This window comes from Haemaphysalis longicornis, unplaced genomic scaffold (genome assembly GCF_048455015.1).
Source record: "Haemaphysalis longicornis isolate Haplotype H1 unplaced genomic scaffold, Haemaphysalis longicornis Haplotype H1 scaffold_3, whole genome shotgun sequence".
Classification (NCBI taxonomy): domain Eukaryota; kingdom Metazoa; phylum Arthropoda; class Arachnida; order Ixodida; family Ixodidae; genus Haemaphysalis; species Haemaphysalis longicornis.
The window spans coordinates 79,953,973-79,971,472 of record NW_027526335.1 but is presented as its reverse complement, the minus strand read 5'-3'; the positions used below and the strand labels follow the sequence as shown (position 1 = coordinate 79,971,472).

Sequence of the window (17,500 nt, the reverse complement as noted above, 5' to 3'; positions counted from 1 at the left end):
TCAACCATGGTCCGTAGCACCAAAAGAAATAATATTGTAAATAGAATAAAACTGAAAATGAAATAAAATATCCGCCAGGTCTACCTAATACAGCGCCCTCACCCGATTTACAAAAGGAAGCAAAAACAAAGAGAAACACGCTGTCTGGTTTGACGTGTTCTTTCCATTCCCTCAATAATGCCGTTATAAAATGTTCTGTTGGTTTACGCTCAGATCCATCGTGACCGCCATGAAGTTGACTTCTCCTCATCGTCAATGTATTTGCAGTGAAGTACCCTTTACAGATCCTTCACATGTGTCTTGCGGAACGGACGGCGCCAACACGGGTGGCTGGGAAATGATTTCGGGCTTCGATACGCGGCGTATCGCGAAGCAAAATAGCCAAACGGACCGCGCGTCGTCGAAATCTCCGCTTTTCATATGAAATCTGCCTCCATCATGTACCCATCACGTTTCGACCAACACGTGAGAACTCACCTTTTGCAATGACAGCGTGTGGCGACACCCGAATTCTTGCTTTCTTACGCACCTTTTATGCAACACACCCCATGGAGGTGCATTTATGTAAAAGTGGGAGAAAGAAATAACATAGACGCTCGTGTTCCCCCCTAAAAAATTAACGAAAGGTGAGCACTGAAGTGTCATATACGGATCGTACCGAAGGATTGCGATGTCACTGTACGTATGACTAAAGATGGCAGCACCCATATACTTACAAAAAATTTAGCATCCCTTCCCAAAGCAAGTTGAGAGAAGCGCGAAAGCTAGAAGTGCGCTTTCCAACCTTCGCTGAAAGTGAACCCAATCTAATCGTCGAACCTTCAAAGACCAACCTTCGAAGTAACGCCCGTCCTGTTCGTTTTCTGTCGTGTGGATTGTTTCTTGAAGCGCTAATTTCCGTTATGATGACTTCAAAGAGCCAAATCGCAAACTAAGGACGTTTAACCCATGCGGCGATCTTTTCGCTCACTAAATAAGCGCTTCTGTGAGCCATCTGAATGGATACCGTACCGATACATGGTTTATGAGATAAAGGCATGCATACTGTAGTACTCCTTCTTCATGATCCATGCGTGCGTTGTCTTAACTAGAACCGTTCCTTTTTCGCGATTTTCAAGCAACCGTTATGACACAGGGGACGCCCGGTGCCACGCACGCGTCGCGTGTCCAGAGATCTTATCAGAGCTTTTCGGTCGACCAACCGGTCTACGGGGAAATGCGCGAGTTTTTTGACAGGACGCCATCAGTCCCACCCAGAAAGCTTTCGCTTTAAAAGCCAAGACCTCAAACGGGCACCCAGAAGACATCAACGGGCGGCCTACCGTAGTCGAGGAGCAGGCGGACGACGTCGAGCTTTCCGAAGGTGGCCGCCTCGTGCAGGGCGGTGCCGGTGTCCGTGCGGCAGTTGACAGGGAATCCCCGGTCGAGCAAGAGGCGCACCACCTGCCGGTGGCCATTCCGCGCGGCCAGGTGCAGCGGCGAGTGGTGGGCGGTGGCCAACCGCTGCACCGAGTGCGCCTGGGCGCCCGCCAGCAGCGCCACGCTGTCCAGCCGGCCGTACTGGGCGGCCAGGTCCAGGGGGCTCTCGCCACGCACGTTGCGCAGCCCGGGCTCGGCCCCGTGGGCCAGGAGCAACGCAACCACCTACAGAGGGGGCATGTGATGACGAGGTTCCGTTACGGGGTGATACGGATACAGCAACACAGTCGACCATTCTTAAAGCCACAGCGCACAACGGTCCTCCCCCTCCCGAACACCAATTTTCGTACAGTACATCAGTGCGTGCTGGCCTGAAACACCTTCTGAAAGCATAGATGGCTCGCTCCATAAGCCACCTATGCTTTCGCGTAAAATGTGTAGTGGTTGAACGAGGCTAAAGCAGCTCGGTAAACTCAATGGGACATGTCATGTGCATGAGGGGCAACAGGTGGGCTACCCGTTTAACGGAGTGGCCGCCAATAGGCTGCAAACGCGATTAGGACTCGATGGAGGGGCGAACTACGAAACTTCAAGGGCGAAGGGTGGACTCAGCTTGCCCTCGATAAACGTGGCTGGAGATTTTCGAAAGAGGCCTTCGTCCTGCAGTGGACACAACTGGGCTGATGATGACGACGATGATGAGCTCAATTTTAAGGAGAGGTCATTCATTTGCAGAGATTCGGCTTCATTTCATGTCTTGGTTTAGGCCAGGGCGAGACTATTGTCTTGCAAAGAGTGCCGCTTTTGTAACAATAACTACAGCATCTGCAATCGCACTGCAGACAACACAGACGCTGCTCGGTGCGAACGCGCAGTACGCTTGGATGCAGCCTCTGGCGGTGGCGGCACGAAAGACTGGCTTTGAGCCGCTGTTCGTTTTCACTTCGCAACCGCCAGAGGAGCTAGCTGCATCCCAGCGTGACCTCGGCTGAGCACGGAACAAGGCGTTTTCTTGGTCTACACCCGGAGTAGTAGAGCTATCGCTCTAAAAAGAAGGCACGCACCTGCGCGTGTCCGTACTGTGCGGCGAAGTGAAGCGCGGTCTCCCGCTCCTGGTTGACGTGGTTGGCGTCGGCCAGGGAAGGTCCGCGCTCCAGGAGCAGCCGCACCACTTCCGTGTTTCCCGTCCAGGCGGCCAGGTGCAGCGGGGTGCAGCCGCGGCCGTCCACGGCGTTCGCCGACGCTTCGTGGTCCAGCAGCAGGGCCACGATCTCCCGGTGCCCGTTGAGCGCAGAATGGTGCAGCGACGTGTAGCCGCTCGGGTCGTGCGCGTTGGTGCCGGGGCCCCGCCGCAAGCTGCGCGCAGGAAGGAATGAATAAAGGTAAAGGAAGGGCAGTAATGTCCACCAGGCTGTGGCTTAGTTTGCTATCCTACACGTGGTGAAGGGGAACAATTGGAAAAAAGCTGAAAACAGCAAAAGAAGGGGAAGGTATGGACAGTGCGCAAAAAGGTGAAGCCATCGTCACTACACTATAGACGATACAGTTCATTGACTTCATAGAGAGTAGTCTTTTGTGCTACAGTCTTCTGTGCAAGTTCGTTGTTTTTAGGAAGCACAGGAGCGCTTTTGTCGCCTTGTGCGTAGATGACGGTGAAAGCCAGTGTCCCAGGATTTCCTCCTCAGAAAACGGCCGCCGAGAATCGAGCTACCGTAAAGTTGAAGAGAGTTGCCTTCTTGCCGATGAAAAACGTGGACATCCGCATAGAAGATGGCGCATGGTCTCCGGTGCGTCACAGACTTCACACGCCTCACTGCTTGCCATTCCAATCAAATGGGAGTAAGCATTTGTGAAGACGACTCCAAGCCAGAGACGACAAAGAACGGTTGCATCAGTCCGTGGGAGGCCTAATGGAAGAGGGCGCTGAAGATGCAGGAAAACCGGAAAAAGGAGTGCGGTGCAGGGGCATCGATGTTTCGTGCGGAGAATTTTCCCTTTTAGGTGCGGAGCACCTTAGGACCGCACAATGTCCGTCCGTGTCCGTGCGCATAGCATTTACAATTGCAAAAAATCACACAGACACCGGCAGGATTCGAACCTGTGTCTGGTAGACCAGACAGAGTTTGCGTCAGTCGTCTTACCGATTGGGCTACGACCGTGGGTTAGTACCGGAGAGTCAAACGGCTTACTCCCTCGCCTGTAACGGTGCGGAGTACCTTAGGACCTCCCAATGTCCGTCCGCGTCCATCCGTGCGCACACCATCAAGCGAAAATCAAGCGAAATTCGATTTGAGCTGTGAGCTGCAGTTTCATTTAGGGAATAATCAAAGTGCAACTCACGGCTCAAATCGAATGACGGTCGGGGCGCAAATCGGATGTCACTCGGGGCGCAACTTGGATGTCATTTCGAGTCCCCGTACTCCGAACCCTCGCCATCATCTACGGAGTGGAGATGCTGCCATTTTTTCGGTGAATTTTCGGCTGTAATTTTGGTCAAAAGGTGAAAATGGAACTTTTATTATACCCAGGGAATTTCAGGAGTCGTGGAGTGATCAGGAAAAATAATGTCAATAAACCGGTCCTCGCATAATTTCTTACTTTGCTTTCTTTTCAAAAGTTCTCTTAACACTTCGTCGGACTTATGTTCAAATATCCGAAGTCGTATTCCCGCAGCCCAAAAGCATCCGAGACCCTTTTCCAATCCAGTTCGTAAAACAGGAGGAAACAGAGGAAAGAATACTCCATCAAAAAGAGCTAGTAAAGCGTGAAGTGGCGGCTACTGAAGGGTTGAAGCCTGTTTGCATGTATTACTGCGCAATATATGTACGAAAGAAAGCATTTCGGGTGCGCCTTAGTCCGCGTGCTTTCAGCAAGAGATGGCGCCAGCAGTCCCAACGCTGAGCTAAAATTACCTTAATTACTTAACAATGTCTCGTTCCTCTTCATACGGGCAGTGTTAACTTAGAGCTTTAGCATGAAAAATAAGCATGCTGTTTGATACAAAAAGTGAAATGCATAGTCAAATGCCGCTGGGCGTCAGATATATGGGTCCAGATGGCCACGACCGCCGCCAGGGACCAAGGACTCCTGACCGACGGCTAAGCGATAAATCTAGGCAAATAAAAAGTTGTTAAATCAATCAATCAATCTGAATGGCGTCTGCGTCCGGAAGTAGACATACATGGCGCTGGCTAACGGCCAAAACCAAACAGGAATCCACGTAAAGGTCTATCAGCTGCACAAGACAAATTTGCAGGGAATTCTTGAGAAACCTGAAAGGGGGGGGGGGGGGGGGGGGACGCTACAAAATAGGTAATTTCTGAACTTAGAAACGGGAATTTTTCTCCCTATTATACGAGATATCACTGGTGTGAGGGCATCGGCAGTTCTCTCCCTGAGATATTCCAAGGGCGTTGTTGGGCGGCAAGTGAGGGCAATGGTGCTACTTGGGGCGCTGCCCTCTTCTACTAGAAGGGGTCACTAATTTTAATTCCCGGTGTTTGTTTTCTTGTTTTCACGCTGCATAGCCAAATGACGTGAATATACCCAAGATCGCTGGTTCATCCGCTCATTTCATTCCGTGGATTGTCGCAGTTGGTTATCTTCGGCCACTGTTCCCGGTGACGGTGGGTGGGTCTTTTCAGAACGAAAACGAGGAACTCGTTGCTAACCACCGCGATGGTGCAGAATGCAAAAGAAAGATTGACGGCAGGATACATTTGCTCTTTCCTTACAAAAATGAGCCATCTTTAGACGCCATCCGTCAATCACTTAGAAAGACGACGCCGTCAGCGAACTTCAGCTAATATGCTAATATACGTAATCCTTTACAATTCAACTTCATAACTGAATACGCCTTCAAGGCAGGCAGCGCCATCCGAATTCGGTCGAAGCTTTTTGTTTAGCGCTATTGTTAGGGTGAAATTCACATTTTTTGAGAAGGATAATGGTGCCTCCACAGTCGCATGTACATCATGATGCTGCCGAAGCCTGGATTTATAAATGCAGTTGACTACCGATTTTTCGGTCGCCTAATTTTTTCTGACATGCATGATTATTAAGACTATTTCCCGGCACCAGGACATACCTCATGCATTCAACGTATTACGCAGCTCAAAATTTCGGACACGCTAGGACGGGATGTTCAATTTTTGGACTATCTAAGCGTCAGCCGGGCCGGCTACCACGCATACTGAGGTGTGTCGTCGCCGTCTTGTTTCCTGTTTCCTCCTACAGCCTCGAAACCGGTGCCAGCCTTGCGTGCCGGTACTGCCGGTACGTCCGCTCGTAACTTCCGACGCTGGATCGAGGATATCTTGCCTAGCAACTTCCGCTTATGCAACAGCGTCGCTGGGGCAAGAACGCTTATTTTTTTTAGCTTCCACTGCCTCTTCGCCTTTGTGTTTGCCGTGCGTTTCACGTGCGTTGACGACCTTAACGAGTTGGCTTATTTGTGGTCGTGCTGCGGAAACGCGAAAATCACGTTCAGTCGCTACTGTGACTCGCATTTGATTGAATCGGCTACGTTGCTTCAAGACACTGTTTCTAGAATTTATTGCAGGAACCCCCTTTTTGTTTTGCGTGAAACGTGCCTGCGAGAGGCACTCAGCGGAGTCGGTGTTGTGGTCCGGTGGCAGCCTTCCCAAGGCCGAGCTCGGCTTAGCCAAGCGTGCTGATTAACAGTGGAGAAGAAATCATTGATATTCATCACTTTGTCCTACTCTGTCCTCGTGTACGCGTCTCCAAGGATGGGTTCCACCGTTCTTCAAAGTATGTAGCAACAGGCCCAACACCAAACTCTTCTCGGTAAGCAATAAAACGAGGTTTTTACGAATCGGTTATTTATATATATAGCCGCATGGCTCAGAGGTACAGCATGTACAGCATGAGATAGATATAACCGCATGGCTTAGAGTACAGCGGAGATCCAGCATGTACAGCATGCGGCTGCATTTTTGCAGCCACCCCATTTCATAGGGGCGATTTCCCGTACAAGCACACTGAACTTCCCAAGCGTTGTAGTACCACACAAGGGCGGAGCGCAGGCCGGGGAGTCGCTTGTACCTATTTTACCGGTAGGTGCACGGCGCCACCAAGGCATACGAATGCACATGGTGACTTCCGCAGCCACGGCGGACGCTCAATTTGTACGGACATGCCACCAGGCTCTTTCAACCCCCGGTAATGCGGTGTTGTAGAAGGCCGGGGGGCACCGCCAGATGGACAAGGGCCAGGGGGGTAAAGGCCGCTTTCCAGGCGTTAATCCTTCAAGGGTGCGCACTCGATTAGAGACGCCTCACCAATTAAAGAAGCCGGTGGACGCCCGGCGGTACCAGGATTCGAACCCGGCACCACCCGCATACGAGGGGAGTGCTGTACCCTGAGCCATGCTCATGTGTATATATATATATATATAGCGAATCAGAAATGGGAAATGTGAATTAAGACAGAATAACGGTTGGCAGTCAAGAAAACCTCCGAAAGCAAATGGGAGGGTATGGTAGGTCACTGAAACAGATATATATATATATATATATATATATATATATATATATATATATATATATATATATATATATATCGTGGGTTTGGATCCCACCTGGCGGGCAATTTTTCTCCACTTTCTTTTCAAATTCTTTATCTGTTTCAGTGACCTACCATACCCTCCCCTTTGCTTTCGGAGGTTTTCTTGACTGCCAACCGTTATTCTGTCTTAATTCACATTTCCCATTTCTGATATATATATATATATATATATATATATATATATATATATATATATATATATATATATATATATATATATATATATATATATATATATATATATATATGGGTTGGCAGTCAAGAAAACCTCGGAAAGCAAAGGGGAGAATGTGGTAGGACATTGAAACAGATAAATAATTTGGAAAGACAGGAAGAAAGTGGAGAAACAAAACCCCGCCGGGTGGGATCCAAACCCACGACCTCCAGAATACGTGTCTGGTGCGATGACCACTACGCTACCGGCGGTGCTGTTTTTCCCCTCCACTTTCTCGGGTATTTATGTTAAGGAATTTGTTGTCTGCGCTTTGGGGTGGTAGCCAGCGCCACTCGGACTACTCGGGGTGAAGGGGACCTTCTGTTTTACCTGCGGGCCGTGACTCGAGCGTCTACAACATGTCAAGAGTGGTCGACGAGCGTGGAAGCCTCTTAAGCTTCCTATGGCACCAAGAGTGCCAGAACAGACGCCCTCGCTGTGCATGTAGCGAATCATAATAAGAAATGAGGGGCTCGTTGAAAATAACACAGAAATAAGAGTTGGCAGTCAAGAAAACCTCGGAAAGCAAAGGGGAGGATGTGGTAGGTCATTGAAACAGATAAAGAATTTGGAAAGAAAGAAAACAAGTGGAGAAAAAAAATGCCCGTCAGGTGGGATCCGAACCCACGACCTCCAAAATACCGGTCTGGTGCGATAACCACTACGCTACCGGCGGGGCGATTTTCCCCTCCACTTTCTGGGGTATTTATGTTGAGGTATTTTTGTTTCCTGTGCTTGGGGGTGGTAGCCAGCGCCACTTAGACTACTCGGGGTGAAGGGGACCTTGTTTTTAACCCCCGGGCCGTGACTCGATTGTCTACGACATGTCGAGAGTGGCAAGATTTTGTCGCCAAGATCTTGTTTCGAAGGGCAAACCCATTGTATTGATGGGAAAGAGAGGGTGACGAAAAGACAATTGTGCTGATGTGGTTTGGGGGGAGGAAGAGTCGGCAAGTGCCCCTTTTGCACCCACCTTCCGTCGCCCTTGAATCACCTAAATCACGACGCAAGTTGTTGTAACGATGCGGCAATCATGCCATTTATGCATTACGATCGGGAACATTCCGCGACCGGACCATCACGGTTGCATTCGTTTATGATTTCGACAAATCTCTCTATATACACGACTTGGAGGCCCCTTCACAAATTTCAGCAGGACCGAACTATATAACTCCGTGTGGACCGATCCGGCCATAGTGGTCCCGTGACTGAGCCAGTGGTCGCATTTCTATTTTCCTCGGCGTGCCTCGAGCCAGCCCATGAATATCAGCCGGGATTCAGGAGCGAACGGTCATATTAAAGCACCACGCACGCGACGCGGGCACACAAAATAAGTTCAAACATTTCGGCTTCCCCGTCACCCTTAATGGTTTCGCGTGAACTTGGCGACTTTTGCCGCGCTTTTAGTGCCAAAGCCCTATTAGCGTACGTCAGCCGAGTTCGCGAATTCTGCCCTAACCCATGTTACCTGCTTCATATGAGTTTAGGGTGCGCACATGACTCCGTCCTCCCACCTTTACCCACTTCCCTTCCCCTCCCTGAGCTGTGGGAGAACCTGACGACCAGCGCCCGGCTTGGATGCCCAGCAACTCCCGGTGCACATCCAGGGCTGCGACAGCATGGTCACCCCAAGGTCTCCTGGAATGAGTCTCCTCATCACCAGGCTCAAAACAGTTTTTCTTCCTCCTCCTCCTCCTCCTCCTCAAAAACTGTTGACTCGGCAAAGCCTCCCGTAATTTCAAGTTCATAACTCGCTTACACAGCGCAAAGGCTAACGCGCAGGAGACGTTAGGCCTAATGTCCTGGTTTGAGCTTGTACGTCGTCAACCGGCACCCGCAGCTCGTCGTACAATGAACGCAGTGCGAACGCAGTGCGAAGAGGGATGGTTATAAAATTTTTATTTCAATGCGATGGAATTGCAACACATACAAAATCTATTTCTGAGCAGAAATTTTTACTTTAATGTGTTACATTGGCAAAATATGGGCCAATTTGGCGCCCCCTTCAGATGATTAGGGGAGGCGGCCGCCCCCCCCCTGCCCCCCCTGTGCGCACGCCTATGATGACTAGGACGTTGCTTGCCACGCGATAAGGTTCAACTCGAAGGTTATCTAGTAGTAAGACTGAATTGGGCCGTTGCGCCGTAACGTCACGCTTTGAGCTCAAACGTCGTCAACCGGTATACCGATCGGAAGAAGTATACGCATGGTACTTAAAGCTGCGGCTACCGGATCACGTCGCAAGGCCTCAAAGAAAAACGTTCGTCCTAAGCTCCAGTGCCCACTCAACAGTTGCAGCCACTATTCTGATACCCACATGCCCGCAGTAATGTATTGCAAAACCCTTCATAAGCCTGAATGTATGCTGCTGCAGAGCGCGTTGTTACAGTCGCTCCCGCCGTGCATTCTGGGGCATCAATCAATCAATCAATCAATCAATCAATCAATCAATCAATCAATCAATCAATCAATCAATCAATCAATCAATCAATCGATCAATAAATCAATCAATCAAAGTCTGAGACTATTACAATAGTTGACTCTCTCTCTCTCTCTCTCTCTCTCTCTCTCTCTCTCTCTCTCTCTCTCTCTCTCTCTCAATACCCGGGTGTATTGAAAAACGTTCTGTAATCAGGACTGTAGTAGGCTGCTTTCACACAATATTCTGCGAGTGGTGCAGCCAAAACGCTCGTGCACATTTTTGTATTTCTCGACGTCCCGGCAACACGTCAGCAGTACACAAAATTCTTCGCTCCCGAAGTATGACGCTAGCCGTCGGCTGACAAGCGAGCCGACAGCTGCCGTCACGCTTGTCAACACGCGCACTTTCGCTTTCGTTTCGCGGTGGTAACACAGGTGCTGCGAGAATCAACAACGCGATCACGTGCCGCCGCCGGCCCGGTTTAGCATCGCGGTCGAGCTCTCGACTAAAATAATAACGTTCGCTAACGCTCGCATGCCTTCTTCTGACATATTTCACGGGCAAAGAACTCCACGATTGGCGAAAAGCCTGCATGCTAGTCACATCATCTCGTTCCCAGTGTGTCAATCCCGTCACAGTCCCATGTGGTAGCGAAATATAACTGCATATATACACAGCTTGAATCTAGCGGCGACTTCGCCGTTACGAAGACTTCCCGTTTTGTGTAACACGCAGCAGTAGGCTACAAACAGAACGAGCTATCGAAACACGCTGTTAACATTATGTACCCAGCTCAGTACATGTCCCCAGTACATCATGTTGTACTGATCATATGTACATGTTGTACTGACATTGTTGTACATGATGTACCCAGCACATCAAGTTAACATGATGTACCCAGCTCACACACAAAAAACAACAACAAAAACAGAAAAGAAACAGCGATTGACGCCGAAGCCTCCTTTTTGGGAGGGGACAAGGGGAGTTTGTTGGCTCCCATTTACTGACTGCTGTCTGGGCTGTTTCCAAGTTTTAAGCCACATCACCACCGGCCGAATTAATTTAATTGTTCAGCACAGCCCGACCGCATCTCTCGGTTGCTGCCGCCGATCTCAGCATATGCAAGATATCCGACAGCTCATTACAGCCGAGCCAAAGTCCGCAAGTTTCATTTCCTCCTGTAACTACCCCTGCCTTCCCCCTTCTCATTTTTTTTTAAATGCAGAGCATTTCAGTAACTCACGATGTCACCCGCGTTGGCGTCCGTAGTCCGCACGCTCACTGCGCATGCGCGTCGAGTCGAGTCGATAGCGAACACTCTCTCGCGAGGGGCATTGGATTGGATTCGAACACTCTCTCGCGAGGGGCGTTGGATTGGATTCGATTGGATTGGCTTGGCTTGGCTTGGATTGGATTGGATTTGGATTTGGATTGGATTGGATTGGATTAAAGTGGATTGTGTTGGATTGTGTTGCGTCATAGCCGCGGCACGTTGCGTCATAGCCGCGGCAGACGCGCTGGGGCCGGCGCATGTGCAGTACTCTCTCTTCCGCGGTTTCCTCTCCTTCGGGCGCGCTGCGCATATAGCCGGTGTGCCGTTCTCCGGCGAAGCAACATCCGCGCTTGGCTCAAACACCTAGAGTCCACGCCGCTTTACAAGTACGCCAACGTCGTCGACTGGGACCGGCTTACGCACTCCCCTCAACGTATATAAGCGGCGAAGCGCGCGTTCGGAATTCAGTCAAGGGCGTCTTTGCTTGGCGTTCGCTTGACGTGACGCTTTGCTTGACTCGAGTAGATGCGACGCATTTACTCGAGTTCCCCCCGTGGGAAGATGCGGGCGGCTTTTTTGTTTCTCATCTTACAGCGAAGCTTTGATAGTGGAGATTCCCGTTTATCTTTACTTGCCAGCCACCGCCAACAAAATCAATTCCTGTAACTGCCACCGCCGTCTTCGAAAGTGCATTGAGAACTCAATTAACACATCAAAATAAAACGTACATACATGCGCGCCATATTAAAGCACTAAAGAATCCATAGAGAGAAAAAAAATGGCGCAGCTTGTGCAAGGCTGGAGAAACAGCGGAACTGGGGGGTCTATCTTCTTCCGGGTTTTGCTAATTTTTGTTAGGTTTTGCGATGTTCTTGCTAGGCTGTGTTAAGTGTTGAGGGGTGAGGCCAAGCTTAGCCGCATTTTTACGAAGCCGTTCCGGTCGGTCCCCCACACTGACAGCGGATCCCGAGGGGGGAAGAAGCTAGGTCGATCCCACAGCTACGCTGTTTCTCCAGCCTTGCACCACCAAAGCAAGTATTTTTTAAAGACGATAGTCTTTCTTGGGCTACTTAAACCCAGAAATTTTGGTCTGTCTGTATGTCTGTCTGTCCGTCTGTCTGTCTGTGACTCGATTCAGCCACCCGGCCAAAGCACAACAATGCCTGCGCAATAGTCTTATATAGTCACAGCTAAATCTACCCGTCAATGTCCGGTGTAATGTTCATACTTGTCAACATTGTTGAAGAAGAACAAGACATAACGCAAATATGAGACAACAAATCAATACAGAAGTGATATTTGCAGTGTTCCTTTATAAAAAATCAAACATTCTTGACTTTTGCGAAATTAAATACTTCATCAACTGCAGAAAAAGAAATCACTCCGCCGTCGCCTGCTGTCGCCCGCGCTACTATAGCTTCTGGCGCCATTTTAAAAAATCAACCGGCAACAGTTACGCAAGGTTCCACTAGATAGGCTCCACGTTCTGCTTGCAACGCACGTGGAGTAGGGAAACGCGGTTCTATAAACGTTGAAGTAGGGCGCCTCGATTAACGCGCGTCTTCGCCGTACGGCAGCGTTCGCTTCGAGACACACGGTTTGGAGCAGAGGAACGCGGGCAGTTTAAAATGATTTAAGCGAACCTTTCGCGTCTTTACCTTGGGAGGAGCGCGACGCAAGAGGAACAACATGACAGGTGAGCGGGAAAGCGAAGGGAGGAATTTACTTCGCAAAAGCCGATAAAGACTGTTGTCTTTTGACGGCATTTGCAACGAAAGGAGCAGATACGCGGCCAATTTGTGTGTGTGTGTGTGTGTGTGTGTGTGTGTGTGTGTGTGTGTGTGTGTGCGCGTGCGTGCGTGCGTGCGTGCGTGCGTGCGTGCGTGCGTGTGTGTGTGTGTGTGTGTGTGTGTGTGTGTGTGTGCGTGCGTGCGTGCGTGCGTGTGCGTGTGCGTGTGTGTGTGTGTGTGTGTGTGTGCGTGCGTGCGTGCGTGCGTGTGTGTGTGTGTGCGTGCGCGTGCGTGCGTGCGTGCGTGCGTGCGTGTGTGTGTGTGTGTGTGTGTGTGTGTGTGTGTGTGTGTGTGTGTGTGTGTTTAGTAGCTTAAGAAAGACTATCACATTTAAAATGCTATAGTAAGGGGTGCGCATGCGCATTCGCCACTTGTGCTCACACTGGAGTCTCTAGGCCATGTTTCGACCGCTCTCGCTACGTTTGCGCGACTTTATTCGGTAGCAAAATCAATTCGAAAATGCTGTCCTCCTTGCCGATTTCTTATGACGTTTCGCATGACATCAAAACAAGATGACTTCGCTTGACTGCGCTACTGCGCGGCTCGCCGACCCTCCGACAGAATCAGTCGGCCGGTAGCCGACGGGTCGTCGCAATTCGTTCGCTCACTTGAGGCTATAGGCCATAACACATTTGTGCCTAGAAGAATGTGCCTTTCGTTTGTTAGTTTGTAGGCTGTGTCAAGCTCTAAGTCCAAGTCGCTCCACGACGACGCTTCGCTGACTGGTACGCTAGTAGAAAAATCTAAGGCCAATTGAAGGCGGGAGAAGAGTCAGCGAAGTTAATACGTATAAGTACTGCGAATGAAAGTTTGATATCCACCTAAATGCAGCCTTACGGCTACAAAGGAAAGCTATACAGCTTTCTCAGAAACTTCGCAGTTGACGAAAAATTCGTCCTGGTCCAGGATTCGAGCCCGGGACCACTGGACCAGAACGAATTTTTCTGAGAAAGCTGTTTAGCTTTCCTTTGTAGCCGTATGGCTGCATTTAGGTGGATGTCAAACTTTAATTCGCAGAAACTTACTCCACCTTGGGGATTTCCCCTAAATTTGGTCGATTAATATAAGTACTATTATAAGGAATTAAAATCAACCGATACAGTTATCGTACAGCGCAAAAGCAGGGTACGGGAAGCGCTTTCTGCTCTGCGTGAACTAGCACGGCGCTCAGCAGCACGACCACGCATCTGCGAACGCTTTTGCGTCTAAGGAATGTAGTCGCTAGACATGAGATATCGTGGGAATTTGGGGGACGCTTACTGCACGAGCGCTACGAAAGAAATAATCATCGAAGCTGCTTGAAATGATAAAACTAAATAAAAATGTAAGCAGGCTATATACATTGTGTACAATTCATATTTCCGCCCTGCCAACGCTGGCTTATGGCCGCATGGTCTGGGACACTAGGAAGTCGGAAGTTCGAATCCCCGATAGTGCATTTTTTTAAAGTTGAGTGCATATGAGTGCATTAAATTGAGTGGCAGTGCTTTTTTTTTAATTATGTGTTTTGGGACAATGTTTTCTATACTGAATTCACCAGTTTTGCGCTGTAACGTTCACTGCTCACGAACGAGTTCGCAGAACGCGTGCATACTGACACTGACACGTTGGCGAGTTCTCGTTGGCGTGGTGTTGCCATAAGCACCGCCTGCTTGCGGGAACAGTCCCGAATCAGCCGACCCTTGCCCTGGTGCGAACACGCCTCTTACGATACAGGCACGAGCCAGACAAGATCCAAATACGAGGGAAAACCGCATGGCATTTGAGCGTCTGCGGTGACGCGGAGGGCGTTCATCCACTGCATACGCCTCGGCTAGTGATTGTTACGATTACAAGCCGTGCTGGTAGGCTTATTTGACGCATTTTACAGCCGGCCACATGGCAAAAGTGCGGTATGGCGATTATTGAGATACCGAGAATGTCAATCCAACGATAACGCCGAATGGCAAGAATGTTGTTTTACAGAACCAACACCAAAACTGGTTTGAATTCTAATCTTAGACATCGTCCAATCACGTAGCACCTTGTATTGACGTCACTGCTGTTAGTTAGTGCGGCTATCTCAACCCGCGCATAATAGTTTTTCTTCTTTCCGGCTTTATAAAATAAATACCGTCTTATCGCCGTGATAAACAATGAAAAGTTTGTTTATTCGAGTCAGCCTATACGCAGTGCAAGCAAAAACAGTTGCTTGATAAATTAACTTCAGTGTCCCTTTTACAGGCGGCGCAGTTTTTTCTTTCTTTGTATTTTTTTTGCTAACGCCACCGGACCGAGCTCAAGCTTAAACAGCTCCGCTGTAAAAATAAAAAACAAAAAATTAAAAGCCGGCGTAAGCGTTCCATAGCGCGAACTAAAGCTCGGCGGTATAGCAAAAGGTGGCTGTCCACGCCAGAAGAAAAGAACTGCAGATGAAGAAAAAGAAAGCAAAAGACGCAGCCAAACGAGCCAGCAGACAAGCAGAAAAGTCCACCTTCGTCGTCAACTCTTCCCTCAAACGGCTGTTGATTGATTGATTGTGGGGTTTAACGCGCCGACGCAACGCAGGCGATGAGGCGCGCCGTAGTGGAGGGCTCCGGATTAATTTTGACCACCTGGGGATCTTTATCGTGCGCCGAAATCTCGTACACACGGGCGTTTTTGCTTTTCGCCTCCATCAGAAAAGCGGCCGCCGCGGCCGGGAATCGAACCCGCGACCTCGTGCTCAGCAGCGCAACGCCTTAGCCACTGAGCCCCTCAAACGGCTGTAGGAACAAGCAGAGGTGCAACGGGCAGGGGGAAAATTGACCCAGCAATTCCTCCACAAAGCGAGGAGGAAGCAAGCCGTCTCAAACGTTCAACCAGACAATAAAGCTTTTGAATTCGTAACCTACAAGAAAGTGCTCTAATGCCTTCGGATATTTTTTTCTAATTTCGTAGCGATCCATGCAACCGCCTAGCAGCAGGGTGAACTCGACTCTACTAATCATGTTTCCCACAGTGCAGGCCGACAATGACCGAGGAAGCAGAAGCACAGGCCAGCACATTGCAATGTTTCCCCAGCTGATTTACGCGGCATAAGATGGTTCCCATAAACATTTTAGATGCGACGGCATCTCATTCCCTCGCTTTGTCCCTCCATACGGCGTTGTCGTTGTCCGTCCACACCCCTCCCCCATTCTCCTCGCAGCGCGAGCTGCGCTCTCCGCCGCTCACCCCCTCTCCTCTCCGATAGCGAACACTCTCTCGCGAGGGGCATTGGATTGGATTCGATTGACTTGGCTTGGATTGGATTTGGATTGGATTGGAGTGGATTGTGTTGGATTTTGTTGCGTCATAGCCGCGCCACGTTGCGTCATAGCCGCGGCAGGGGGTTCACGGCACGTTTCACGCGATGAGAGAATCAACCTAACCGAAGCAACAACGGAACCCCCTATGCGTCGCATCTACACAGGGGTTCCCGCGAGGGGAGGTGGGAGTAATTTTTTCTTGTACTCACCACTCATCAGGAATGTGTATGAACGGGTACGAATGCCGGCTTTAAGGAAGCGCAGGACATTTCCTTATAACGTCCACCGTCCCAAATTGTGCTACTGTGTTGGGTGAGCCAGCGCAGCCATCATTCGTCACATCTAGCATGGCCTATGCTGAACCTAATCCAAGACCTAAAGATACTGTCACGGCTAGGTCAGCTGGTATACCCCCCCCCCCAGGTAACCGATAATTGCGCCACTAGCGCCAATTTGTCCCCTGGTGCTTGGTAGGCCAAACTGTCAAACCAAAAAACAACAAAAAAATCACTGAAGCTGCTATGGCAACGCTTTCGTCGATGCGCGAGAAGGAAACGCCATGCGTCTGCTATGGGCTGGACGAGCGCGACTGTCTTTATATGCCGCAAGCGTGAACAAACACCGCTTGCATTTCGCTTTTCAGATTGTGTTCCAGATTGTGATAAGAGCGAAAGCGCCACCCGTCGGCTCAACGAATGAAGCGACTAAATAAATAAATATGGCGCCAAAAAAGGAAACAGCCAAGAACACATTTTATTTCTACACATAATGGAATCACTTTACTTTATTGCTGCGTATGTTGAAAAGATAAAGCTACATATGCAAAAGTTGCTGAATTTTCGCTTGGCTACCAGCGTCATGGAGGCACTTTATTTTGCGATACCGAAACTATCCGAAGTGTCCGTCCCCTGGTACTGTCGCTCCACCGGAAACGCATAGTTAGTTCTGTTTCCGGTGGAGCGACAGCTGGCGGAGTAGCGTGACGACGTTACAACTTTGTTAAAGGAGCCATGAAGACAAAGAACAAGTTGGGTTTACTAGAAAGACTGCTTAGTCCCGATAACAATGATACCAATATCATCGCAATCTTGGAACAAATAACGGAGATATTAAACAAAACGTGCGAAGCAGTCGCGACCCCTTAGCCAATTTCCCCGCAACTTTTCTATGACGTCACGGAACCTTGTTTGTGTGATTGGCGGCCGCCTAACTCACCTGTCGCGACGACACATGACTGGACGTCTGTAATGGGGCCTCTAGTCCCATTTGACCGCATCACTTGAATGCTAACGTGCAGTTAACGCACTGAAAATTATATTTTCCCGTATGACGTCATTCTTGCTCATAACACGTCACTGTGGCGCAAAATTTGAAAGTTTTTAAATACTTCTTGGTTTTTATTCGTTAAAAAACATCTTTTGTGGCTCTAATGTAGCTGAGTGAGATACCGAATCCTAGTTCTTTCAAATTAAACGAAGTTGTATTTTCTCTTCATGGCTCCTTTAACACCAGGGCCCCGCTAAACGC

General features: G+C 49.4%; 1 protein-coding gene and 1 non-coding gene across 2 annotated transcripts in view; both read right to left on the bottom strand.

The window, feature by feature from the left end:
• The window catches only part of LOC144174722 (uncharacterized), a 98,527-nt gene that overhangs the window by 65,550 nt on the left and 15,477 nt on the right, over nucleotides 1-17,500 (bottom strand). The window contains exons 2-3 of the mRNA XM_077703552.1: nucleotides 2,484-2,775; nucleotides 1,323-1,644 (exon numbers count right to left, since the gene is read on the bottom strand). Coding sequence (XP_077559678.1) covers nucleotides 1,323-1,644; nucleotides 2,484-2,775 — 614 coding nt within the window. The remainder of the gene's footprint in view (nucleotides 1-1,322; nucleotides 1,645-2,483; nucleotides 2,776-17,500) is intronic.
• On the bottom strand, nucleotides 7,359-7,431 carry Trnat-cgu (transfer RNA threonine (anticodon CGU)). The gene has a single exon. It is a non-coding gene; the product is annotated as a tRNA-Thr (tRNA).